Source organism: Narcine bancroftii, chromosome 8 (genome assembly GCF_036971445.1).
Source record: "Narcine bancroftii isolate sNarBan1 chromosome 8, sNarBan1.hap1, whole genome shotgun sequence".
Taxonomy (NCBI): domain Eukaryota; kingdom Metazoa; phylum Chordata; class Chondrichthyes; order Torpediniformes; family Narcinidae; genus Narcine; species Narcine bancroftii.
In genome coordinates this window covers 74933232-74958969 of record NC_091476.1, presented here as the reverse complement: position 1 = coordinate 74958969, position 25738 = coordinate 74933232, and the positions used below count along the sequence as shown (strand labels likewise).

At 51.7% G+C, this 25738-nt stretch overlaps 2 protein-coding genes across 6 annotated transcripts in view; both read left to right on the top strand.

Annotated features, from left to right (window-relative positions):
* eml3 (EMAP like 3) overlaps nucleotides 1-5364 on the top strand; it is a 33548-nt gene extending 28184 nt beyond the window's left edge. For all 3 annotated transcript variants that reach the window (XM_069894192.1, XM_069894194.1, XM_069894193.1), the window contains 5 exons: nucleotides 181-278; nucleotides 680-767; nucleotides 1361-1459; nucleotides 1701-1831; nucleotides 3775-5364. In XM_069894192.1, coding sequence (XP_069750293.1) covers nucleotides 181-278; nucleotides 680-767; nucleotides 1361-1459; nucleotides 1701-1831; nucleotides 3775-3975 — 617 coding nt within the window. In that variant the 3' untranslated portion in view covers nucleotides 3976-5364. The remainder of the gene's footprint in view (nucleotides 1-180; nucleotides 279-679; nucleotides 768-1360; nucleotides 1460-1700; nucleotides 1832-3774) is intronic.
* Nucleotides 5365-9888: 4524 nt separating this feature from the next.
* Nucleotides 9889-25738, top strand: part of mta2 (metastasis associated 1 family, member 2) — a 78507-nt gene continuing 62657 nt past the window's right edge. For all 3 annotated transcript variants that reach the window (XM_069894189.1, XM_069894190.1, XM_069894188.1), the window contains exon 1: nucleotides 9889-9995. In XM_069894189.1, coding sequence (XP_069750290.1) covers nucleotides 9968-9995 — 28 coding nt within the window. In that variant the 5' untranslated portion in view covers nucleotides 9889-9967. The remainder of the gene's footprint in view (nucleotides 9996-25738) is intronic.

The window sequence follows — 25738 nt, the reverse complement described above, 5'->3', positions numbered from 1 at the left end:
CTTTGGGATGTTGGGAGGAAGGGGAGACAGGTAGAACATGCAACTTTCACACAGAGTGCCAGAGGTTAAGATCAAACCTGGGTCTCTGGGAATGGAAGCAGTGCCACTACCCGGTTTGTTCCAGTGAGAGTGAACACTGGCGATCTGCCCCACTTGAATCCAGTGTTCCTCCTCCGGCAGACGGGAACTTCCTGGCGATCGGCTCCCATGATAACTACATCTACCTCCACGCCGTCAGCGAGGATGGGCACAAGTACAGTCGCTTTGGGAGGTGTACGGTAAGGGACTAACGCCGGCCTCTCACCCAGAGCAGGTGGTGAGGAGGGAGGACTCTGGGAGGGGCAGTGAGGAGGAAGGAGCAGAGAGGAGAGAGAAGTGTGGGAGGTGCGGTGAGGAGGAAGCTCCTTGAAGGGGTGGTGAGGAGGGACTGCATGATAGGGGCAGTGAGGAGGGAGGGACAGAGAGGAGGAAGCACATGGGAGGGGCGAGGAAGAGAAAGGGGCAGTGAGGACCTTGGGAGGGGTGGTGAGGAGGGACCGCATGATAGGGGCAGTGAGGTGGTATGGGCAGAGAGAGGAGGGAGGGGCGGTGAGGAGGTAGTGCCTTGGGAGGGGTGGTGAGGAGGGAGTGCTTCCCTGCCATTGGGGACTGCCTATAACAGCCTTTCTCTCTCTGTTAGGGGCATTCCAGCTTCATCACTCACCTGGACTGGTCCCAGGACAGTCAGTTCATCATGTCCAACTCCGGAGACTACGAGATCCTCTACTGTAAGCCCTATTCATATTTCTCACAGCATCACTACCCCATCCATAGCGCTTCCTCCTCACTGCCCCCTCCCTCTTCGCCACCCCTCCCTCCTCACAGCCCCTCCCATGACCCTCCTTTCTCACTGTCCCATTTTTTATACATACAAACTTTATTGAAACTACAATATTACAAACCCAAAACACATACAGAACTACAACTAAAACCAAAACCAAAACCACCATAGCATGTGGCACAAAACAGTAATTACGACCAGCTCTCTATTATCCAGTATTACACATCAAATTCATCGTCTACAACACATGCAATCCCCTGGGGGCACCCACCATTCCTTGAACTCAGCCACTATCCCCTTGGACATTGCATGTTCCTGCTCCAACACATAACCCCGAAAGACGGGCAGGCAGTCAGATCTCCCCACCCCCTCCTCACTGTCCCTTCCACAGCGTGACACTCCTTGATCAGGGGAAGATATCACAAGGTTCCCTCAGAGCTCTGTTGATGGAGATGTTGTGCTGAGACACTGCCAATGTGTGATGGTGATGGCAGTATGATGGTGTGGAGCTGGTGTAACAGGCCATCGGCTGTGTTTCAGGGGACGTGGCTGCTGGTTGTAAACTAATCAGGAACCGCTACGAATGCAAGGACTTGGAATGGGTGTCGTACACCTGCGTGTTGGGGTTCCACGTTTTTGGTAAGCGTCCTGCCATGGGAACATGGGTGTGGGACAGAGCATGACTGGGAGGGCTGCAGGTCAGGGGTGGTGGGTCCCTTGTCCGGCTCGAGGGGTTTCCGTCCCATTAATGGGAGACAGGTGATTCAGGAAGCAGGATTGGATTGCAAGCAGAGTGGGAACCTCGAGGGAAAGGAGGGGCAGGATGGGCCAAGAGGCCAGGGCCCTCCATGTCCCTTTAACCCTGGTGTCTTGCTTGCAGGGGTGTGGCCGGATGGATCGGATGGGACCGACATCAACGCATTGTGTCGCTCCCACAATGAGCGTGTGGTGGCTGTGGCCGATGACTTCTGCAAGGTTCACCTCTTTCAGTACCCGTGCTCCAAGCCCAAGGTCGGTGAGAGCCGCGGGAGGGAGAGGGGTCCATCCTCATTTGTGGTGGAGAGAGAAGGAGAATTGTCTGCTCTGTGTCCCACCCACATTGATTGTTGGGCCCTCTGCCATCATCCCCATCCCGTTACCCACGGCCCTACAAGGAAACCCATCCATCTGTTCCCTTGAAATCTATTCCCCTTTCCGCTAAATCCTGCATCCTCCTGTTTAATCCTTCAGCAAAATAAGCAGTTTTCCCACAGCCTACACCCTCATCATTGTCTCTGTTCACATTGACCCCTCCCCTCCAGGAACAACAGAAGCAGCCTTTCCCTGTAACACCCTGTATCGGGCAGCAGGATCCAGATATACCAACCAAAAAAAAACAAAACCCTCCCTACCCCATAAACCTCAATTTTTCTTTCATCCACAAGTCTCTTAAACGTCCCTATTATTCCAGCTTTCACCACCACCCCTGGCAAGGCATTCCAGGCACCCACAACTCGGTGTGTGTCAAAAAAACAACTTACCCCTGAAATTTCCCATACCCTTCACTTTGTATAGATGCCCTCTGGTGTTTGTTATTCCTGCCCTGGGAAACAGGCGCTGGCCATCCACCCTATCTATGCCTCTCCGAATCTTATGGCCTCTATTAAGTCTCCTCTCATCCTTTTTCACTTCCTCATAAGACATATTTTCCAGTCCAGGGAATGTCCTTGTAAATCTCCTCTGCACCCTCTCCATAGCTTCCACATCTTTCTAGTAATAAGGTGTCCAGAACTGAACAGAATACTTGCCATGGTTCTATCGAGCTGCAACATGACCTCACAATTCCTGAACTTAATCCCCCGACTAATGAAGCCCAGTAACCCATAGGCCTTCTTAACTGTCCTATAAACCTGCTTGGCAACCTTCTGAGATGTATAGATTTGGACTCTGTTCCAGCAGAGATTTAATGGGATACTGCCTGGGTACGAGGGTCGATGAGAGAGTGGACACGGTTGATGCATTGTTTTCAATGAAAGTTGGAGGTTGAGTGGAGACCTGATGAAGGTTGACAGAATCATGAGGGTCATCAATAGTCTTGATTACACACGACTGCCCAGGGTTGAGGACTGAGCTTAAGGTGGGAGGGGAGGTTTACAGGGAGGCTAAGTGGCAGATTTTCCACACATAGGGTGGTGGAGGCATGGACAATAACAGCGGTTAAAAGACGTGTGGACAGGTCCATGCACAGGAAAGAATTAACCAGATGTTGGCCGAACATGCATAATGAGATTAATGTGTGGCAAGGACATGTGGGGCTGAATGGCCTGCTTCTGTGCTGCACACCCAGTTGATGTGCACAGTGGATGTTGTTCAACAATGAGGGTGGGAAGGGAAGGAGAGGGGCAGGTGGGTTGGGTATAGAAAGGAGGAAGAGGTGGGGAAGCAGAGGGGAAGGTGGGTTGGGTAGGGAAAGAGGGGAAGGTGCGGAAGGGCAGTTAGGGGTGGGTGGGGAAGGAAAGGGGAAGGTAGGGCGAATTGGGAAGGAGAGGGGCAGGAGGGTGGGAGTTAGTGGAGGAGGGGCAGGTGGGGAAGGTGGGGGCGGGTGAGTAAGGTGTGGATGGTGGAGAAGGAGAGGGGCAGGTGAGAATGGATGGGGTGGATGGGGAAGGAGAGGCTCAGGTGGGGTGGGTGTGGAAGGAGGGGGCAGGTGTGAAAGGAGAGGGGTGGGGAAGGACAGGAGGAGGTGAAGGTGGGTGGGGAAGGAGACGGTGGGGGTGACTGGGGATATGGGGGTGGAGGGAGAGACCGGAACTGGAGTTGTTCTTTCAGTTGGTGTGAGACACTCCATGAGATGGGTGGGAGAGCTGTCACACACAGGGCACTCACATACCATGGACAGCTTAGCCTTGGTATGTGGAAGACCCCCACCCAAGTCTATGGGAGACCTCTGACACTCTGCATTTCTTTACCTGCAGGCACCCAGCCTGGTCTACAGTGGGCACGGGAGTCATGTGACCAATGTGCGCTTCACGCACAACGACAGCCACCTCGTTTCCACGGGTGGCAAGGATACCACGGTGATGCAGTGGCGGGTGCTGAGCTCTGGCCTGGAACGCAGCTCATCCATCTCCTCCGCCTCCATCTCCTCACTGGATCTGCCGCAGAGCACCGCCTGATCTTACCGGCCCCTTCTTCTTTGTTCCCTCCTCCACCATCTGCTTCCTTTCACATTCTCACTCTCCTTGCCCCTCTTCACCCACTGTCTCTCCTCCCCAATCCCTTCCCCACCCTGTTCCTCCTCCAACTGTCCACTTTCCCTCTCCCCTTGCTCTTAACCTTCCCCATCATTTACCTCCTCCACCAACTGCTACCTCCGACCTTCTCTCCCCATTTCCTCCCAAACTGCCTCTAGTCCCCAACCCTTCCCCCCCTGTTCTTCCAACTGCCCCTCCCATCTCTCTCCTCTTGCCTCACTCATCCCCATCATCCTTCTTTAGACCGTTACTCCCTCCCACCTTGCCCCTCCCCATCCCCTTCCTCACTGTTCCCTCCTCCTCAAACTGCCCTTTTCCCACCTTTGCCCCTCCCCTCCTTGCTTCCATGCCTTTCCCTACCTTGCCCATCATCTCCCCAACCCTCTGCAACCTCACACTGCCCCCTCCTCACTGAACTTTACCCACTCCTCAGAGTCTGGGGTCTTTTCTTGCCCGTACAGACTCCACTCACTGGGACTGTTTTGAGGGATCTTGGGTGGGGGGGGTGCCCTCCTGCTGTTGGGTGCACCTCCCACCCCAGGTTCCCTCATCAGTTGGGGTGATAGGTGGGAGAGGAGGGTTTCACCAAGGATACTCGGGTATGACTGAGGCAGGTTGCGTCCTCAGTGTCGATGGCTTCCTCCACACAGGGCTCCTTGCACCCATTCAGGGGTTGTGTGTTGAAGGGATGGGGGAAGACACCCGCTGGATGGCTGATCCCTTGGGCAGCCTAGGCAGGTGTGAGATTGCATTCCCATCCCCACTTCGAGCAGCATGCAGTTAACCATCTTTCTCCTCATGCCCTGTAGTCTCTTCCCAGGTATCCTATCTTCTCTCCCACTCAGAGAGGGTCCTGGCTCAAAACATTCATTGACCCTCTCCCTCCATGGACTCTTCCTGATCTGCTCGCCAAAAGTAGCTGCTTTCCTGGGGCAGAGAGTCAACAACCCCCCCCCCTGCGCCCCACCCACATTGGCTCCTAAAGAGCCCAGCTGGTGATCCAACAACCAAGCCTTCCCTCCATCCCTGTGGAGTATCAGGGAAGGCCCTCGCACTCACCCAAGTCTGGGGCCCTGCTAACCCACCCCTTAACATTCCTGGATGTCAATCTATTTTTTTAAGTGATTAATCTCATTATTTTTAAATGTATAAATGACGCTTTGTTCTTGGGAGATTTTTTTATATATGGGAATTAGGAACCTGAGGTGTCACAAGAACCAAAGTATGACAGAGACTAGATTATTGTAAAGTTGGAAACCGCACAGAAAATGTTCGTGCCTTTGAAATAAAACTGGAGTTTAATGATGTTCAGTTCACCGGCAGCTTCTACTTTTGTTCTGCTTGTTAGTGCGAGTACTCATTGCCACAGGAACCGAGGTGGGGGGGGGGGAGGGTCAGGCTTTTGGCCCAGAACTTCATGAAAAAATGGCTGGTTTTGATTGAAATCCCTCCAGCCAACTGCTTTGATCTGTAACTATTTATTTGCTTGCCCACAATAATCTACCAACCTCAGTTCTAAAATCTCTAACAGGCAGCTCTTCTCAACTTGTCAACACTCTGGGAGAGAAGGGGCAAGAGTTCCAGATTCTCTTGCCCTCTACCCAGCTCCGGTTCTTCTTTGATCTGCTCCACACTCCTCGCAATTGTTGGAGGTGGGGAGGGGAATCTTCACTCGCTGCCCTGAAAAATCCAGCAGACTGCTGAGCACTGAGTCTGTGAGCTGTCACTCGTGGACCTGGCCTTGTGTACAAGTTGGCAGTGACTCGGCTTTGACCTGGAAGAGGCCCACTTAGCCCTCTGATCTAAGATTATGTTCTTTCATCACCAAAAATCCTTATTGGGTTCACCCTTAGACCTTCATGCTGCTCTCCCAACTATAAAATGTCTAAGTCTGGAAAGGGTACAGAAATGATTCACAGGCTTGAATTAGAAGACTACAGAGGCAGGGACCCTTCTCCCTGAGCTTTGGAGGTTAAAGGGGGAGCCTTAGGCACAGAGATAAGGTGGATGCCCACAGTTTCTGTGGTAGGCGAGAATAAAGTTTATTTGTCACACCTTTCCAAACATATTGGGGTTGTAGGTCAATTGTAGGCCAAAAGGACCTGTCGCTGTGCTGTATGTCCAAAAGAAAGTGCAGTGAGATAGGTTCTGCAAAGACTAAGAGGATGCCTCAAACATTCATGTACATGTGTAAAGAGCACAGCAACAGAGTGTGGGGTTGCAATGAAGAGGAAGGTCATTAGCACCAAGGACAACATGAAGGTGCTGTTCTGGGGTTCATTCAGGAGCCTGATGGCTGTGGGAAAGAGTGAAGACAATAATAATAGTAAAAACACTGAAGTGCTGGAGGAACTCGGCAGGTAAACATATTATGTGAGCACGGTTACAGTGTCAACGAGTGTTCAGGACAGCGTGGTGAGACATGCAGCATTGTTACAGTGCCAATGACCCTTGTTCAGGGTAGCACGGTGAGACACCCAGCGTTGTTACAGTGTCAACAACCCGTGTTCAGGGCAGCACAGTGAGACACCCAGCGTTGTTACAGTGTCAACAACCCGTGTTCAGGGCAGCACGGTGAGACACCCAGTGTTGTTACAGTGTCAACAACCTGTGTTCAGGGCAGCACGGTGAGACACCCAGCGTTGTTACAGTGTCAACAACCCGTGTTCAGGGCAGCATGGTGAGACATGCAATGTTGTTACAGTGTCAACAACCCATGTTCAGGGCAGCAAGGTGAGACACCCAGCGTTGTTACAGTGCCAACGACCCATGTTCAGGACAGCATGGTGAGACACGCAATGTTGTTACAGTGCCAACAACCCATGTTCAGGACTGCACAGTGAGACACCCAGCGTTGTTACAGTGCCAATGACCCATGTTCAGGGCAGCACAGTGAGACACCCAGTGTTGTTATAGTGCCAACGACCAGTGTTCAGGGCAGCACAGTGAGACACGCAATGTTGTTACAGTGCCAACGACCCGTGTTCAGGACAGCACGGTTAGCTTAGTGATTCATGCAACGCTGTGTTACAATGTTCGAATCCGGTGCCGTCTGTAAAGAGTTTATACGTTTTCCACATGTCTGCGTGGGTTTCCTCCCACCCTTCAAAATGTATGGGAATTGTAGGTCAATTGGGAAGCACTGACTCGTGGGCCTTTTACCACACTGTATGTCTAAAGTTAAACATCCAGCATTTCAAGCCCAAGCCCTTCTTCATGTATGAGTGAAAAGAAGCCAAGTGCCTGAATCAAATGTCTGGGGAGAAGGGAAGAACAACCTGGGGGAGGGGTACAGACAGGGTGAGGAACAAACTGTCTCGGCCTGTTTGTATGGTCTTTCCCATCTCAATGGGAGTGTTTCTGGGGTGTGATGTTGGCTGCCTTTCCTAGGCAGCAGAAGAATTGGATGGAGTCAGTGGAGGAGAGGGAAGTTTGTGTGATGTTCTAAGCTGCATTCACCACCTCCTGCAGCTTCTTCAGAACTTCAGGAGAGCGGCTTCCGTCCCATGCTGTTACACTTAGCTGGTTGTTGCTTTCTTGACCAACATATCAACATGTTTGTTGCAGGTCAGTGGAGATCCTTATTGCTAAGAATTTGAAGGCACCTTTCAGCTTTCACTGCCATTAATGTGGACAAGGGTCTGGACTCTGACCCCTCTCCTGAGATCTACGATCACTCCTTGGTGTTGTTGAGAGAGAGGTGGTGATCATGACATAATTCCACTGGTCTTTCCATCTCCTTCTTGTTTTCTGTTTCATCGTTATTTGATGCCCAGCCCCCAATGGTGGTGTTGGTGAATTGGAAGGTGGGAGTTGGTAATGACCTGCACAGTCCAGGGATAATAGTCGAGGACTGAGTGCACGCCACTGGGGAGTGCTGGAGATATTCTCATGCATCTTCATTGATTGCAGTCTGAAAGACTGGATCCAGTTGCAGACAGAGACACTGACTCTCAAATCTTAAAGTCTGGGAATGGGTTTGTTGGGGATTGTGGATTTGCAGAGCTTTTATCCATCAACAGTGGTCTGATATAGATGTAAGGGGTTCCAGGGCTCAGTAAAGAGCGAACCCCATCATCTCTTTAACCTCACTGGTCTCATCTCCTCTCCCTTACTCTGTAATTTCTTCCAGTCCCTACATCCCTCCTTATCTCTGTAAATCCCTCTTCCCCTACACCCCTCCCTGTCTCTGTAACCCCCTCCAGTCCCCTTCACCCCTCCCTGTCTCAGTAACCCCCTCCAGTCCCCTTCACCCCTCCCTGTCTCTGTAAGTAGCCCCTTCCAGTCCCCATACACCTCTGCCTCTATACCACCTTCCGCTCTCCTACACCCCTCCTTATCGCTATCCCCCCAAACACCCCTCTCTATCACTGTACTCCCTCCAGGCCCCTTCCTCTGTCCCAGATCATACCCTGCCTCATGAGAATGGATGGAATGGATGGATTCAAATATCACCCAACTCCCCATTGCCTGCTGCCCATTACCTTCACTCATCTGAACCCCACTCCCCTATATTGACTGCCTTTCATCTCAAGGTCCCTGTTGGGTCCAAAATTGGATGGGTGGGGAGGGGAGATGAGGAATCCAAGGAGGGGGAGAGGAGTGGAATGGAAGGCAAAGGAAGGGGCAAAGGGTAGGGGTGCAAGAGGGGCGGTGTGTGGGAGGATGAGTGGGATTGCATTAAAGAGGAGGTATGGGGTGCAAGGAGGGGGTGCAGGTCTAGGGAGGGGTATGAAATAGGATTGGGGTGCAAGGAGGGAGGGTGTAGGTGTGAGGAGGAGTCATGAAGAAGGGAGATGGAAGGAGTGTATCAAGGGAGAGGGTGGGGTGCAGTGCGTGGGTGCATTGAGGGAGAGGGTGAGGTGCAGTGTAGAGGTGCATTAAAGGAGAGAATGGGTGTATTGAGGAAGAGGGTAGGGGTGCAGTGTGGGAGAGGGGGTACATTTAGGAGAAGGTGGAGTGCAGCAAGGGAGAGTCTGGGGGTGCAGAGAGGAGGACATTGAGGGGAGAGTGTGGTACTTCGAGAGGAAGGGTGAGGGTTCAGTGTGAGGTGCAGTGAGGGAGTGGGTGGGGTGCATTGGGGGGAGGGTGGGGTACATTGAGGAGAGGATGGGGGTGCAGAGGGGAGTGAACCGAGCAGGAGGGTGGGGGTGCATGGAGGGGGAGGGTGGAGAGGGAGGGTGGGGTGCGTGGAGGGGGAAGGTGGGGTGCAGAGAGGGGTGCGTGGAGGTGCAGAGAAGGGGAGAATGGGGGTGCAGAATGGGGTGAATCGAGGGATAGGGTGGGGATACATCGAGGAGAGGGCGGGGTGCAGCGGGCTGGCAGACAGAGCCACCAGCGCGCCAGCGGCGAAGGGGTTAACCCCGCCGACACCACGTGCTCCGGGTCGCGGCCCCGCGGGGACGGGGTTAACCCCTGACGCGCCGGCGGCCCGGAACTGGGCTGTGTGACGTCAGCCCGAGGGGGAGGGGGGGGAAAACGATCCGGGGGGGAGGGGTGAGGGGCCACGCACCGCGCGCTCACGGACTCACCGGGGCAACGCCGCGCGCTCACGGTCCCGCCAACGACGGTCTCAGCGGGCGCTCGCGCGCGCTCCCGCCCGTCAGGGAGGGGAGGGGGGAAGGGAAGGGGGGTGAGCGCGCGCCCCCGGCCCGGCGCGCCCCCGACGCGGCGCGCGCGCCTCCTCTCCCCCACACACACTCCCTCACACACGGGCCCGGTCCCCGGGTCAGCGAGCGGCGGCTGCCCGGGCCCAGGGTGGGGGGGGGGCGCGGCCGGGGCCCCGGGCGGAGGGGGGGCACACACACGGCGGTGGCCTCGGGGGGCACGAGGAGCGGCCTCGGGGGGGGGGGGGAGGGGGGCAGGAGGGCGGCCAGGCCCCGGACAGCGCTGACCCGGCCGGCGGACGGCGGCGATGGCGGCCAACATGTACCGGGTCGGAGGTGAGTGGGGCCGGGGGGGAGGGTGTATGAGGGGGGAGGGGGTCCGATTGGAGGGAAGGCTTAGTGGGGGACCAGGGATGAAGGGGGGAGGGAGTCTGGGGGGGGTGGAGAGGGGTTCTAAGGAGGGGAATAGTGGAGGGGATCAGAGGGGGGGTAAATGGGGGGAGGGTCAAGTGGAACGGGGCAGGGCGTATATATAAGGGGGAGGGGTATTGGGGGACCAAGGGCTATAAGGGGGAGGGAGGGCTGGGATATAGATGAGGGGATATAAGGGGGACGATGAGGGGTTTCGGTTTCATGGAGAGAGGGCTGGGGTGAAGGGGACCAGGGTTATAAGGGGGGTGGAGAGGTGGGAAGGTGAGGGAGGGAGGGAGTGAGTGAGGGAGTGAGTGAGTGAGTGAAGGGGGTGGGGGGGGAAATGAGACGGCGAAGAGATGGGGGAAGGGAGGATAAGGGGTATGAGGGAAGGGACAGGAGGAGGACGTGGGGGAGGAGGGCAAGGATGGGTAGGGGGTATAAGGGGGTAGGGGAATGGGACTGGGCAGGGGAGAAGGCATGATATAAGGGGAAGGAAAAAGGGTACAAGGGGGTTTGGAGGAGAAGGACGGGGGGGGAGTAGTGATGGGGAGGAGATTTTCGGGCAAGGGGTATTTTTTGGGCTCAGCCTTGGGGGAAGGGTGTTCTGAGGAGAAGGGGGAAGATGGTGATGGAGGGGGGACTGGGGGAAAAAGGGGAGGTGTTTGGGGGGAGAGGGCAAAGGGGTTGTTACAGAGGATTCTAGAGTGATGGGGGAGATCCTGAGGTCAGCTCAGTTTGGAGAGGGAGGGTTGGAGGGGGGACTGGGGGCAAAAGGGGAGGTCTGGGGGGGAGAGGGCAAAGGGGTTGCTACAGAGGGTTCTAGGGTGATGGGGGAGATCCTGAGGTCAGCTCAGTTTGAAGAGGGAGGGTTGGAGGAGGTGGGTTCTGGGGTGAGGGGGGGTTTGGGGGTGAGGCATCAGGGGTGCTGGAAGGGGGAAAGTGGGGGCCTGGGGTCACTCGAGGGTGAGGAAAAGGGGATGTCCAGTTCTGGGGGACGGTGGAGGAGAGAGAGAGGGAACAGAAAAAGATAGAGTGTCTGGGGTGGGGATGGGACCCTGCAGGGTCCTGGGTGTTTAGGGGAGGGTTGGTGGGTGAGGGGGATCTGGGGAGAGTTTGGAGGGGGCCTGTACTCAGTCCAGGGGGGGAGGGGTTGGATGGGGTCTAGAAGGGAAAGGGAGGTCCAGGTGGGTTTGAGCTAGTCTGAGGGTGGAGGGAGTCTAAGGGCTGAGGGAGGTGTTGAGGTGGAGTAGGGGGATTCTTAGAGGGGATTGGGGTTTGGGCTTGTCCGGGGCAGGAGGGTGTTCAGGCTTGACTGGGTCGGGGGCCTCTCGGGGGAACAGGAATCTGGGTGGGTATGTGTGAGGGAGGTTTGGGCTCAGTCTGAGGGTTACTGGGTGAGTCTGGTCAGGGCTGCTGAGGGGGTGTGTGGTTGGGGGAACTAAGGGGGGGGAGATGGGTTGTGAGGCTGGTGGTGTTGGGGGAATGTGTCGTACGTGTTGACTCTGACTGTGTTCAAATCCTCTGACCGTCGGGCTGCTTGAGGCTGGCATTTGGGGGAGGGAATCGGAGAATTGTCTGAGGTCAGAGGGGTCAGTGTGGGATCATGGAGACCAGGAGGTCTGAAGTCGAAGCCTGGACATGGATGGTGTTTCAGGAGGGGTGTCTTGTGCAAAGATTCCCTTTTTTTTGATACGTAACACTATAAAATCACTGGTATCTGGAATTCCAGCAACAGGAAAAAAAATTACAGAAAATAAATTGGTAAAAAATATGGAAGTTTAAAATTGGCACGCCTCGGCGTTACTTCACCAATCACGCAAAGCGTGATTTCAAGCAACTGGAAAATTTAGGAATCCGATATCTACCAATCACTGTAGACTCTGGACACCAGGGGTATGTCTGTGCGTCAAGATTCCTTCATTGCTGTGTGCAATATTACACGGAATTTGTTTTCATCTATTGTAAGACGCATAGATGCACCATCAGCAGAAATTGCCTGAAGCCCTTCTTAGAGTCAGAGAAGCAAATGAGAGTCCCCCGCCAGAGTCACCGAGCATCTGTGGTTTCACCCTCCCCTCCCCCCCCACCCCCCCAAGCGTTTCCTCAGCCCAACAGTCCAAACTCTTGGCAACCCAAGCTCCAGATCTGAACCTCCGATTTGGTCAGGAACCCTTCACCGGCCTCGCCACCCCCTCGCATCCCGGTTCCGATACCTGGCGTCCCCTTCAGCCAGTTTGTCTGCGTAAGGCAAAAAGAGTCATTGCGGGCACTACCTGGCGCCTTTAACAATGGGAGAAAGAGAAGCGATGGTGTTTATTTAACTGGAAGTGCTTTATGGCTGAGGAATTTGAGTGGCATCTCGGAGGGTCCTGTGGGGTTGGAACCCGTGTGTGCGCATGAGTAAGGATGGGTCCAGTGAATCAGGACAAAGGCATCGATGCTTTGGCAACAAGGCAGATCAGAAGGTGAGGGGGTTATGTTGGGTGATCATCGTGAAATGTAGCCATTACTGACAGCTGTTGTTAACTCCAATGGCAAGAGTGGCATTGAACTTTGAGCCATACAACAAGCACTCACCGGAGGGGTAAAGTGCGCCGATGAGGAACTGCGCCGCTGGGGCGGCACGATTAGCACGATACTGTTACAGCGCCAGTGATCCCATTTCAAATCTGGTGCCATCTGGAAGGAGTTTGCACATTCTCCCTGTATCTGTGTGGGCTTCCTCCGGGAGCTCCGGTTTCCTCCCACCATTCAAAATGTACTGGGGATTGTAGGTGAATTGGGTGGCATGGGCTCGTGAGCCGCAAGAGCCTGTTACCGTGCTCCGCGTCCAAATTAAATCTTAAAAATTGAATCCCTCCACGTCCCCAGGATCACAGAATGACTCACTCACTTGTGAGGTAAACCAGTGAGTGGAGGATCTGTGATGGAATTCCACAGGACTTTGAACGGAGAGAGCGTGCTGTCGTTAACCTCTAGATTGATTCAGTCTTGTTGGTTAGGGGAAGTGGTTCTCTTCCCTTGAACTATTGCTTACAAATACTTTAACAGCATTCTGGGGATAATATGGGTGGAGTTTGGACTTTGCACATGATTGCCTTTCACTTCCTGGCAGAGGGTTCAAAACCCCGATGCTTATGTTAGAAATTCCCCTTCAGGAAATCGAAATGCAGGGTAATTGAATAGACTGTATGTGCGCGTAGACAGATCTGTAAAGGCTTCAGTATAGACGTAGCTGGGGAGACAACCTGAAGGAAAGAGCTCACGGGGGCAGTGTGGCAAGGGGCTCTGCGGCTAAGCGACACACACGGGTGGGCGAGCTGGTGGCGACTAGCGGGCAGTTTTGTGGAATATTACATTTTAGTTTTATTATTTGATAATAAATGACATTTGATGGTTTAATCAGGAATCAGTCCAGCTTCAACCCTTGACCACAAAGTTACTTGTTATTTGAAATGCTTTTAATGAACTAGATTGTGTTTTTTTTCTTGTTTTATCTCTGGCATGGATTTTCCCAAGGGCTGGCAGTTCTCCACATGCCTCGCAATTCTCCATGACTGCTTCTCCCACAAACTGCCCATGAACGAGGTTCAATTTGGCAGCGGTTTGCGTCTAAGTTGTAGACAGAAATCCCAGGTGAAAAGAGGAGTTTACATTCGGAGGGGAGATGGAGTAAAGTGTGGTTGTTTTCAAGATTCTTGTGTCATACAACAGAAAATGTAATATTATGCAAAATTTCCTTCAGTCAATTGTAAAGATTCACCTTCAGCGGAAATTGCCCAGCGCCCCTTATGGTTAGGGAAAGAGAAGCAAAAGAGAGTCCGTCCCCCACCCCCCCCCCCCCCAGAGTGACCGAGTGTTTATGGAATCGCAGCCACACAGACTCCAGGCCAAGCCATCAGAGGTCCGAGTTCCCGATACGAACCTCTAACACGATCAGGAAGCCCTTACTCCCCTTGGCTCCCTCTTGCATCCTGGTTCCGATGCCTAGTATCCCTTCAGCCAGTCGCCCGCAGCCCACGTGAGTTCCTTGCCTTGTCGGCACAGCCCCTCCGCCTGTGGGTTCTTCAGCCTCAGATCCTCTCGCTGGTCCACCGCCGTGGTTATTGTCCCCATAGGGTCATCTCCTCTGCTTCTCCTTCTCAAACAGGGCATGGTCTCCCTATTTTCTGCTGCCCTGCACCAGTCCTCTGCTTCCCCAGAGTCTACCTCGAGGCCGCTACTGAATGCGTAATTAACCTACATCCCTGGTTTTGAATAGTGGGAGGAAACTGGAGTCCCCAGAGAAAACCCTAACAGACGTGAGAGAACGTACAAACTTCTTACAGACAGTGCGGGATTCGAACCCTGGTCTGGTCACTATTGCCGGTTGTAAAGGAGTTGTGGTAACTGCTGCACCAACTACGTTGGCCATTGCTGAAGGGGTTGAGTTTAAGAGCATGGAGGTTCTTGGCGGAGAATGTACCTGAAAGTGGCTTTTGCAGCACTGCAGACGGTCCTTTTGTGGTGTCAGAGCAGTCCAGGATTAGTGTAACAAGAGCCTGATGGCTGTTGGAAAGCAACCTTTCTTGAACCCGGAGGTGCTGGTCTTCAGGCTTCTGTACCTTCTCCCCGAAGGGAGAAGTGGGAAGGGGCTGTGCCCAGGGTGAGGGGGGTCCGTGATGATGTTGGCTGCCTTCCTGAAGCATCGCTGGTTGGTACCGGGGATAGACCTGGCTGTGTTTGCTGCCTTCTGCGTATCTGGGCACTCAGATCAGTGCCTTGGCCATGAGGGGAACCCCCTGGATTCTAGATGCCTCAGGCAGGGGAATTGATCCTGGCTCTCCAGCTGCCAGGAGTTTTCAAGGAGATCTCTCTTCTAAACTATAGTGCAGCCATTCTCAATGGGAGTTGTACATCCCTCACGGTGGCCACAGCACATTTAAGGGTGGGGGTGGGGGGAATATGGACTAAAATCGTAAAATATATTATGTAGTCGGCAGGAGAGAAGTAAGGAAGAAGCCAACTAAACTTGACTGCTTCATGAGGAAGGGGGCCCATGAACTTTGGGCAGAGTCCTGAGGGGGGCCAGAGCCAGAAAATAACATGAGGGCTGGCTGTTGAAGAGAATGTAGCTGTGTCCACTCAATCCTTGAAAAGGCAAACCTCCCGCTCCCCTCCATCTTCGCTGCACCCACTCTGTTTAAAAAGGGAAGGAGAACGAATCTCTCATGCACAGTGCTGCAGGGACGAGAACAGAACATTCTAGAAACATTCCCCGGGTCAGGCTGCATGTGTGGAAAGGAGAATAATTCTCGGCTCAAAGACCCGGTGTCAGAACTGGAATAGTGAAAAAACCGGTTGATTGCATGTTGTGGGAGAGGGTGGGGTAGCTGGCATTCTCCCTAAGGCCCTGTCTTTGGGATCACTGCTTTGTGTCAGTCAATCGAATTGCAAAGAACAGCATTCCATTTGCCTTCCCAATTGCTCATTGCACCTGCTATTTGAACAGTAACACCATACTATCTTGTGCCATTTAATAAAAGCAATTTTGTTCCGTCTGTCACGTTCTTGCTCGTTGATTCAGCTTGAAGCCTCTCCATACATTCTCCCAATTCCACCTCCTTTCCGGTTTTGGTTTCAGTGCCTTATGAGCAGACATTATTCCAACTCACGCCGAGCAGGATGTTTCTCTGAGCTGCCCCCATCTGCCTGTCTAAGCCCACATCTCTCTACACCAGTGGTCCTCAACCTTTTCCTTCCCATTCACATCCCACTTTAAACAATCCCTGTGCCATCGGGGATCTGTGATTGGTAAGGGATTGGTTAAGATGGGGTGTGGGTGGGAAGGGAAGGTCTAGACCTAATTGTTACTGAAATATTTTGCTTGAGAAAAATTGTCATTGATTTCCAAATTCGCGCCAAGCGTCACTGCGACGTCATCAGCCCGCCCCTTAGCGGCCACTTTCAGGTACCTAGGGGGACTTCAGTGCTCCGGCGATTATCCCTCTCGGAGGAGGGTTGGAAAGTGCGCCTCGGAGGTGCCTCCTGCTCTTTCAGGTGGGTACCCCGAGAGCCGCATAGGGGTAGAATATGTGGCTTTACATCAAGGTATTCTGGCCATCTGAAAGAGCCTAAAGTTACATTTTTTGCACCAGGATCATTGTGAATATTGATTCTCTATTTTTTTTTGGCCCTTTTTACTTCAATTAAGTTTACAATTCTAGTTGTTTTGTTTAGACATACAGCATGATAACAAGTCCTTCCGGCTCAGGGGCCCGAATATCGTAATAAACCCCCAACACCCCCCCCCCCCTCATTTTGGAGGAAACTGGAGCATCCAGAGGAGAATGCAGAGGTCCTCATTTCCTTTGGGAGTTCTGAAATGGTGCATATAACAAGTCAATGAGGGACAATTAAAACAGTGGGTTTAAAACTGTGGAACGGTTAGTGTATAGTGGTTAACGCAGCGCTGTTGCAGCACCAGTGACTGGTGTTCGAATCCCAACACTGCCTGTAAGAAGCTGTACATTCTCCCTGTGTCTGCATGGGTTTCCTCCCACTGTTTAAAACATACTGGGGGTGGGGTTGTAGATCACATGAGTGTAATTGGTAGTACGGTTAAGTGCATCACTATTACAGCGCCAACAACCTGATTTGTATGTTCTCCCGATGTTTGTGTGGGTTCCCCCCGGTGCCCCAGTTTCCCCGCATGTTCCAAGGACGTACAGGGTTGGTAGGTTAATTGGTCACATGGGTGTATTTGCGTGGCATGGGCTCATGGGCCAGAAGGACCTGTTACCGTACTGTACCGCTACAGTTAGCACAACACTGTTACAGCGCCAATGACCTGCATTTGAATCCGGCGCTGTCTGTAAGGAATTTGTACGTTCTCCCCATGTCTGTGTGGGTTTTTCCCGGGCGCCCCCGTGGGCCAGAAGGGCCTGTTACCGTGCTGTAACATACAACTTAAAAATAGTGTGAGAATCTGTCTGATCCTCCACAGTAGACTGGTATCTGGTACCAAAAGGATTGCTTGGTTCCACAGTAGAGGCTAATTTCTCATTGAGTCACCTTCCAACCACCCCGTCAGGCAGGGAGTTCCTTGTGGCCGTGACTCATTGTAAGAACGTTCTCCCCTCCATCCCTTTGGGGAGAAACCCTGACTTTTCTGATCTCTTCAGGTTAACTGCAATCCCTCGAGTCAGTAACTGTTATCCACTTTGGAAGGAAAAAGGAATATTATTTCCATGGTAAGCGATTCCAGCATGCTGCCATGCAGAAAGACAGGAGGGTTTATGCATCATTTGCAATAGGTTGGTTTGCAGATGAAGCAAGCTGTCAAGAAGGCAAATGGAATGTTGGCCCTCGTTGCTGGAGGGATTGAATTTAGGAGCAGGGAGATTCTGCTGTAACTGAACAACGTTCTGGTGAGGCCACATCTGGAGAATTGCCTGCAGTTCTGGTCTCCTTAACTGGAGGAAGGATGGACTGGCTTTGGAGGCGGTGCAGAGGAGGTTCACCAGGCTAATTCCAGAGATTGGGGAGAGGGGGGAATTGGCCTATGAGGAGAGATTGAGTCGTTTGGGACTGGACTCGCTGGTATTTAGAAGAATGAGAGGGGATCTTATAGAATTGTATAAAATGATGAAAGGCATAGATAAGATAGAGTTAAGTAAGTTGTTCTCATTGGTGGGGGAGACCAGAATGAGGGGACATAGCCTCAAGATCCAGGGGAGTAGATTTAGGACGGAGATGAGGAGGAACTGCTTTTCCCAGAGGGTGGGGATCTGTGGAATTCACTGCCCATTGAAGCAGTGGAGGCGATCTCAGTAAATATACTAAAGACAAGTTTGGGCAGATTTTTACAGAGAGACATCCCATTGTCGATAAGCTAGGCCCAAACTACCAAGTTGGGTGAAGTTGCCTCCTGCTTGTTGACCAGCTGACAAACTTGCCTTCAGCCACACCCACTGTTTCCTGCCCGTTGACTGGACGACTGCTAGTTAGAAACAGAATGTTACAGCACAGAAACAGGCGCCTTTGGCCCTTCCAGTCTGCGCTGAACCATTTTCTTTTGTGTTTTGAATTGGCCAGGACTAGAATGGGTGTTGGCTGTGGCCGTGACTCACTACCTTGTCGAGGGGGAGGGAATTGTCCAAGGGCAGTGAGGAATATGCCAGAAACCTGCAACAAGTTCTGAAAAGAGTAAAACACAAAAGTTTGTAGACACCGTGGTCAAAGTAAAAATACGACGCTGGAGAAACTCAGCAAATCAAACAGCGTCCTTTATATATCAAAGATGAAGATACAGAACCAGCGTTTCAGGCTTGAGCCCTTTGTCAAGATATGGAAAAATGTAGACCAAAATGGTGGGGGTGGGGCAGGGGGAGGAGCACGGTCCCGCAGGCAGGGGGTAATAGGTGAATAAGGGAGGGAGGGCACAGCAGCAAAGGGGAGGGGGGAGTGGGTCTGTGAATGGAGAGGGAAGGGGGTGGAGAGCTGGAGGGAAGGAGACAGAGGGAGGGGGAATGGGGAGTGGGCTGGCAGAAACCCATTGATATCTGGTTGGAGAAGGTCCAAGACGGAATGTGAGGTGTTGTTCCTCCAATTTACAGGTGGTCTTGGTTTGACAGTGCATGAGGCCATGAACAGACGTGCCAGTGCTGCAGTGGGGCGCGGATTGTAGTAGTGGGCCACTGGGAGATCCCTGTCACTGATGCAGACAGAGACAAGGTGCTCAGCGAAGTGATTAGGGAGCCGGGTGGGTGATGCACGTGCAAGCTGAGTTGGTTTCATGGCCAGGATGGGTAAGAGGGCTTCCTGTGATCGTCTCGCTGTGCGTGAAACGGTTGCCTCGTTTTTTTTTCCCCTGCGCAGGTCTTCGAGGGTTAATGGTTGCCTGTAGGGCCAATACAAGCGCAGGCTTTCTTTCAGTGCATCTGTTCGACGCTGGAGCACCTGTTCCCCGAGAGAGTGTGGTAACTGTCTCGAGAGAATCGCTGTCACCAAGTCCAGCCAGATGTTGGCTTTCGGTTATTTTTGAAAGAAAGCTCCAAGGGCTCTGTTCTCTCTGTTCTGCACTAATTGAACAATAATCCTCTTTTGCCCCCTTTCTTCCCTCCTCACTTGAAGATTCCAGTTGTCTCTCGATTATTACTCTGGTACCGGAGCGCTCTCCCTGGGACACATCCACTGTGTGCTGGGAGGTCACAACTTGGTTTCTTCTCCCTCCTCCCCCTTTATCTTAACAGTTACCTGCTTATAAGTCATGACCAGACCATAAAAAAGGGGCAGCTCTAACCACCCCCCATCACGTCAGCTTCTTCTCTCCTATTTTTCCCCCCCACTACCTGTATCCACCCATTACCACCTGTTTCCACCCTCCTCTCTCTGTTCCTCCCCTGACCTTTCCTCCTCCCATCACCTCAGCTTTCCTTTCTACCCGCCACCCCTCACTTATATCTGATGCAGTTTTGGGCTCGGGGGTGGAGAAGGCGAATGCAACGTTGGTGTTCATTTTCAGAGGAAGGGGATACAAGAGCAATGTTGAGTCTCTATTAAGAAATGATGAGACCTCACGTGGAGACTGTGTACAGTTTTGGGCACCGTATTTGAGAAAGGACGTGCTGGCAATGGGGAGGTTTCAGAGAAGATTTACTGGAACGATACCAGGATTGAAAGGGTTAGGTTATGAGGAATGACTGTTGGCTCTTGGACTGGACTCGAAGGAGTACAGAAGGATGAGGGGGAATGTAATCGAGGCTTTTAGAAAGCTGAAAGGCCTGGACAGAGTTGATGTGGCGAGGATATTTCCCATGGTAGTCAGGGCAACAAGGGATAAATGGGCGTCAATTTAAAACAAAGAGGCCAAAAAATTTAATTAGCCAGAGGGTCGCGAGTCCGTGGAATGTGTTGCCACGGGCAGCCGTGGAAGTGAGGACGTTGGGTGTATTTAAGGGGGGGGGATTGACAGGGATTTGATCAGTCGGCACCAAAGGTTACGGGGAGAAAGGCCAGGGAGTGGGGCTGAGTGGGGGATGGTGGGGCAGACTTGACGGGCCGATTGGCCTACCTGCTCTGATGTAGCCACTGATGACCTGTTAGCCTGTGCATCTTCCCTACCCCTTCGTTCCTCCTCCCTCCCTCCAACCTTTTTATTTCAAGCGCCTGCCCGTTTTTTTTGCCCACCCCTTGACGAAAGGCACAGGCTTCATCCCCTTTCTTCCCCTGGACGTTGCCTGGCCTGCTGAATTTCTCGGCTCATTCATGGATTGCACTGTAATCAGAGCTGATCAATTCTCTGACACCAAACCCCCAATATAAATCCCTTGGCCATATACCTGTCACCTCCATCGGCCTTCGGTGTTTTATAGCCTGAAATGTTTTTTGTGTGAAAGTCGAACAAGTGTGGTGGTTGGCGCCACACCGTTGCAGCACTGGTGATCAGGACTGGGGTTCGAATCCTGTGCTATCTGTAAGGAGTTTGTACGTTGTCCCTTTGTCTGCGTGGGTTTTCCCCGGGGGCTTCAGTTTCCTCCCACCATTCAAAACATACCGGGGGTTGTAGGTCAGTTGGGTGTAAATTAGACAGCATGGGCTTGTGGGGCAGAAGGGCCTGTTTCTGTGCTGTACATCTGCATTTAAATGTAAAAGATGAAAAATGTTATATTACTTTCTATCTCTTAATTAATCTTTGATTTTTTTTTGCACTATTTTTATTTTGTAAGGTGGTTTCTATAAATGCTTCCGCAAAACCACAAATTTTGTGGCCTGCTTACGACAATAAATTCTGATTCTGGTTGTTCCTTTCCATCTAATACTGTTCCTTGATTTCCAGAGGAGTGGGTGAGCGGATCTGTGCCTGTAGTCGGGCAAGACTTGGACTGCTGGCGCTTTTCCGGCTTATCTCTCCGATTTGCTCTTTGGCCCCAGCAGAATCTTTTTTTTAACATATATTTATTCAACTGCAGATTAGACTGTCTTTGGCAATTATTGCCCACTTTCAGTTGCTCGCAGACCACGTGGCTTGCTAGAGCCCTGGCCATTCTCAGCGGGGGGCCCCAGCACACTTAAGGGGGCTGAAATCATAAAAAAATACCTTATGAGAAAAGTATAGAAGAAACCAACTAAACCTGACTGCACAGGGAAACGGGCAAGAGGTCATCAGCTGCTATATAGTGGGGGGGGGGGGGGGGGTCATAAACATTAAGCAGAGTCCTAAGAGGGCCATAGCCAAAGAAAAAGGGTTGAGAATGGCTGCTCTAGACCATTTAAACTGGATCTGGAACTGTATATCAGAAAGGGTAGGAGTCCTGCGTTTCCTTCCCTGATGAACATTGGGGAACCAGATAAGTCTTTATAGCAACCCAGTCGTCTTTGCAAGGTCATTGCCAAGCTAGTTTTGTTTGCATTCCAATATTAATCTGAATGTGTGGCATGGTGAGATGGAATAAAAATCAAAGTTCTGATTTATTGTCAGAGGGCGTACAACCCTGATATTCATTTCCCTGCGGGCCAGGCAGAGTTACATTTGTGTACTCGAGAATAGATACGTATACAAAGGACAGAAATGTAAACAGACTGCAATACAGAGAAAAATAAATATTCAGTAATAATAATGTGCAAAGTAAGAGCCATAATTGGGTTTGTCGTCGAGGAGTCTGACAGTGGAGGGGGAGCAGCTGTTCCCGAACCTGGCGGTGCAAGTCGTGTAGCCTCTAGATCTCTTTCCCGAAGGCAGCGTTTCCCCATAGATGTTCTCGATGGTGGGGGAGGGTTTTGCCCGTGATTTCCTGGGCTGTTTCCACCACCTTTTGCAGGCCTTTCCACTCAGATGTATTGATGCAGCCTGTCAACCCACTTTCCACCACTCTTCTGTAGAAGTTTGCCAAGGTTTCTGGGCTCATACCGAACCTCCGCAAACTCCAGAGGAAGTAGAGGCGCTGACATGCTTTCTTCACGATGCTATTGATGGGTGAATGTGTGTTTTTTTGGATTGTTAATCCAGGTCATTGCTGTGCCATGTCCATTAATTAATTTGGAGACTTATGGGCTGTATTCACTGAAAGTGGATTCCTTTACTGGGATTTTCCCTGCTGTTTGAGGCAGCCTCTATATGAAATTCTTTGCCAAAGCACAGTTCCCGAGCAGAAGGCACATGTGGCTGTGAGCGTTGACAAACAATGTGTCCCAAGAGGAGGAGCCTTGAGCTGCTGTTAGTTGATACTTTCCAGGTCAGGGCTCTGGCATTGGGAGGGTGCGGCGATCGGGCAGCAAGGTCAAGCTAAGGCCAATGATTAGATCAGATATAATCCTACAGGGGCCGTGAGGCACAGAAAAAGGCCGTTCGGTGCATGTGCCATCTATCCTTCCCATTTCCTTGCAGACCCAGGTCTCTAAAACTCAGTGATGATCACTCGTCCTTCTTGGGTCACCAGCCATTCCTGCTGCTGGAAAATCCGCCCTCCGTTCGATTGAATCTCCCCTACAGTGAGGCTAGGTCTCTTTATTCTGCCGAACCCTGATCTCGGGTTCCACTCAACCTCAGCAGATTTGCTCTCACGTTGCTTACAAGTAACTTGCGGCCCAGGTAGCAATGAGCCCTTAAAGTCATGCCCAGATACTCCAGCTGGCTCTCTGGGTGCTGGTGTCAATTCGAGGCCAGTTGTAGTTGGGCATTTCTTCTTGCTGTGGCCAGGAACCAGCCGGAAGTTGCAGCTTTTTTTTTGTGACGGAATTGTTGAATTCTGAGGTGTTTTACCTGGTGTTGACGGATATTTTTACAAAACGGGATGAAGTTTTCTGTAAGTGGACTGGGGTGCAAGTTGGTTGGAGGCTGAAGGAGAAAGTGGTAACTGTTAGCCCAACACTTACAGCGTCGGTGACCCAGGTTCGAATCTGACATCCGTAAGAAGTTTTCCTCCCACTACAAAACGTACAGGGGTTGTAGGTTAATTGGTGTGTTTGGGCAGCACAGCCTCATGGGCTGAAAGAGCCTGTTACTGTGCTGCACGTCTACATTTAAAAAGAATTTAAATCGAAATGTTAGTAAAATGGAGCAGAGTGCATAGAGCCTTGCACGCCTGTTCTGTGGAACACTGTGACACAGACTGGGTGGTTTAGTCTGAGATTTGATGGGAATGCGGGTCTGGAATGCAGTCTGTGAGGCTTTATGGCGTGTATTTAAACCGAGTAATTGGATGCAGAAGGAACGAGCAACTGGTGGCACTTAGCAGGTCACCCAGTATCTGTGGAGATACTGTGGAGTTGAGACCCTTGTGCTTCAGCACCCACCCCCCCCCCCCACCCCACCCCACGCCAGTCCTGGACCCGAAATGTTGACCAACCCTCTGCCTCCACAATTTCTGCGTCACCCACCCAGTTCCTCCCGCTGATTGCTTTCTTTGTTCCAGGTTCCGGTCTCTCATGCCTCTGAGTAATTGGGTGGGTGAATGCAACATTGGAAAGTGTAGGTCGGGCACTTACAGTAGAAGGAATAAAAGGGAAGAATGTAATTTGGTTGGGGAGAAATTCGAAATTCAGAGAGACTTGGGAGTCCTCGTGCAGGATCCCCTAAAGGTTAATCTTCAGGTTGGGTCAGTGGTGAAGAAGGCGAATGCAATGTTGGCGTTCATATCTAGAGAGATAGGATGCATGAACAGGGATGTGATGTTGAGGCTTTATAAGGCACTGCTGAGGCCTCACGTGGAGTATTGTATTGGGCTCCTCATTTAAGAATGAATGTGCTGGTATTAAAGAGGGTTCAGAGAAGATTCACGTAAATGATTCCTGGAATTAAGGAGTTTTCAGATTTATTGTACTTATGTGACATCACATACAACCCTGCAGGCTGGTAAACAGATAAAGAAATACAAACAAACTGACTGCGATGCAGAGAGGAAAAAAAATCCATAAAGTGCAAAAGTAAGAGTCCCTAAATAAGAGTTCGTCGTTGAGGAGTCTGATGGAGGGGGAGCAGCTGTTCCTGAACCTGGTGGTGCAAGTCTTGTGGCCCCAATACCTCTTTCCTGATGGCAGCAGCGAGAACAGAGCGTGTGCTGGGTGGGGTGGATCCTTGATGGTCGCTGCTGCTCTCCCGACGGCAGTGTTCCCTGTAGATGTTCTCGATGGTGGGGAGGGTTTTGTCTGTGATGTCCTGGGCTGTGTCCACTACCTTTTACAGAGCTTTAAGCTCAGGGGATATTAGTGTCCCCGTACCAGACTGTGTTGAAGGTTGGCATATGAGGGACATTTGACGGCTCTTGAAATGTACTCCTTGGAGTTCAGAAGAAAAACCTCACACAAGCATTTCAAATGTTGAAACGCCTGAACAGAGTAGATGTGACAAAGTTGTTTCCCATGATAGGGGAGTTCAGGACAAGAGGGCACAACTTTAGGATTGAGGGGGCCAATTTAAAACAGAGATACGGAGGAATTTCTTTAGCCAGAGAGCGGTGAACCTCTGGAATTTGCTGCCACGGGTGGCTGCGGAGGCCAGGAGCTGAGATTGATAGGTATCTGAATAGCCACTGGATCAAGGGCTATGGAGAGAAAGCTGGGTGGGAGAATGGATCAGCTCATGATGGAATGGTGGATCAGATTTGATGTGCCAAACGGTCTATTTCTGCAGGTTGTGTTGTCCAACTTCAATTGTTGTTTAAATCCTGCCCCCCACCCCCACCCCGGGTCCACAGCACATTTAAGTAAAAGCCTTGTTTTCAACCCCATTCACACTGCTATGTACCAGCACGTTGGTCTCCATTGGATGCTCCATGGCCTATTAAGTTTTTCCGGGGTCTACCTGTAAATGTTTATGTAAATGTGTTAGCCTTACTTCACTTCAAGGTGTATTCCAGAAACTTTTATCCAGGTTGAAGCTTCCACCTGCCTGTGTTGGGGAGACATTTCTAATGGCATGCATGTCAGATACCTGGTCAAATATTATTTATTGTCATGTAATATTCAGTTTTTGCTTCGTTACCTGAAATTGCATTTAGACAGTCATAAGGCAGACGAAGATTTGCTATTTACTGTCCGAGAAAGGGAGACAAAAGGGAGTCCTCCAGAGACACTGAATGTCCATGGATTCGCCTTCCGCAGCCTCCTGTTCGATCCATCGGCTGCCCGAGCTCCAGGTCCGAACTTCCAATGCAATCAGGAAGCCTACAGCCCCCCAGGCTCCTTCGGGAACCCTCCTTGCCCTCAGCGCCCCTTGAATCCCGGCTCTGATACCAGGTGCCCATGAGCCAGTCTCCAGCAGCCCACCACCTGGTTGGTGCGAGACCTTTGATCTCAAGTCGCCAGCAGCCAGGTCACCCAAAGCTCACTGCCTGTCAGAGGAGGTTCCCTCTTTCAGGAGTGTGATTGAATCGAGTTCTCCATTGAGCTCTGCAGAGAGGATAAAGGATCCGTGGCCACTATTAGTGGAGGTGTGAGGGAGTTCCGCTGGATGCCCTTGAACCTATCTTTATCCCTAAGCCAACATCACTGATTGATTATCTGTGACATCAGAAACGTTTGAAATACAGTCAGTTAAGTCTTTTGAGGTTAGACATTTTGACATATAATACAGCAGGGTAACAGGCCATTTCAGTCCACAAGTCCGTGACACTCAATTTGCACCCCATTAACCGATAACCCCAGTACATGGAGGAAATTAGACCCCCCCCGGGGAAAACCTGCGC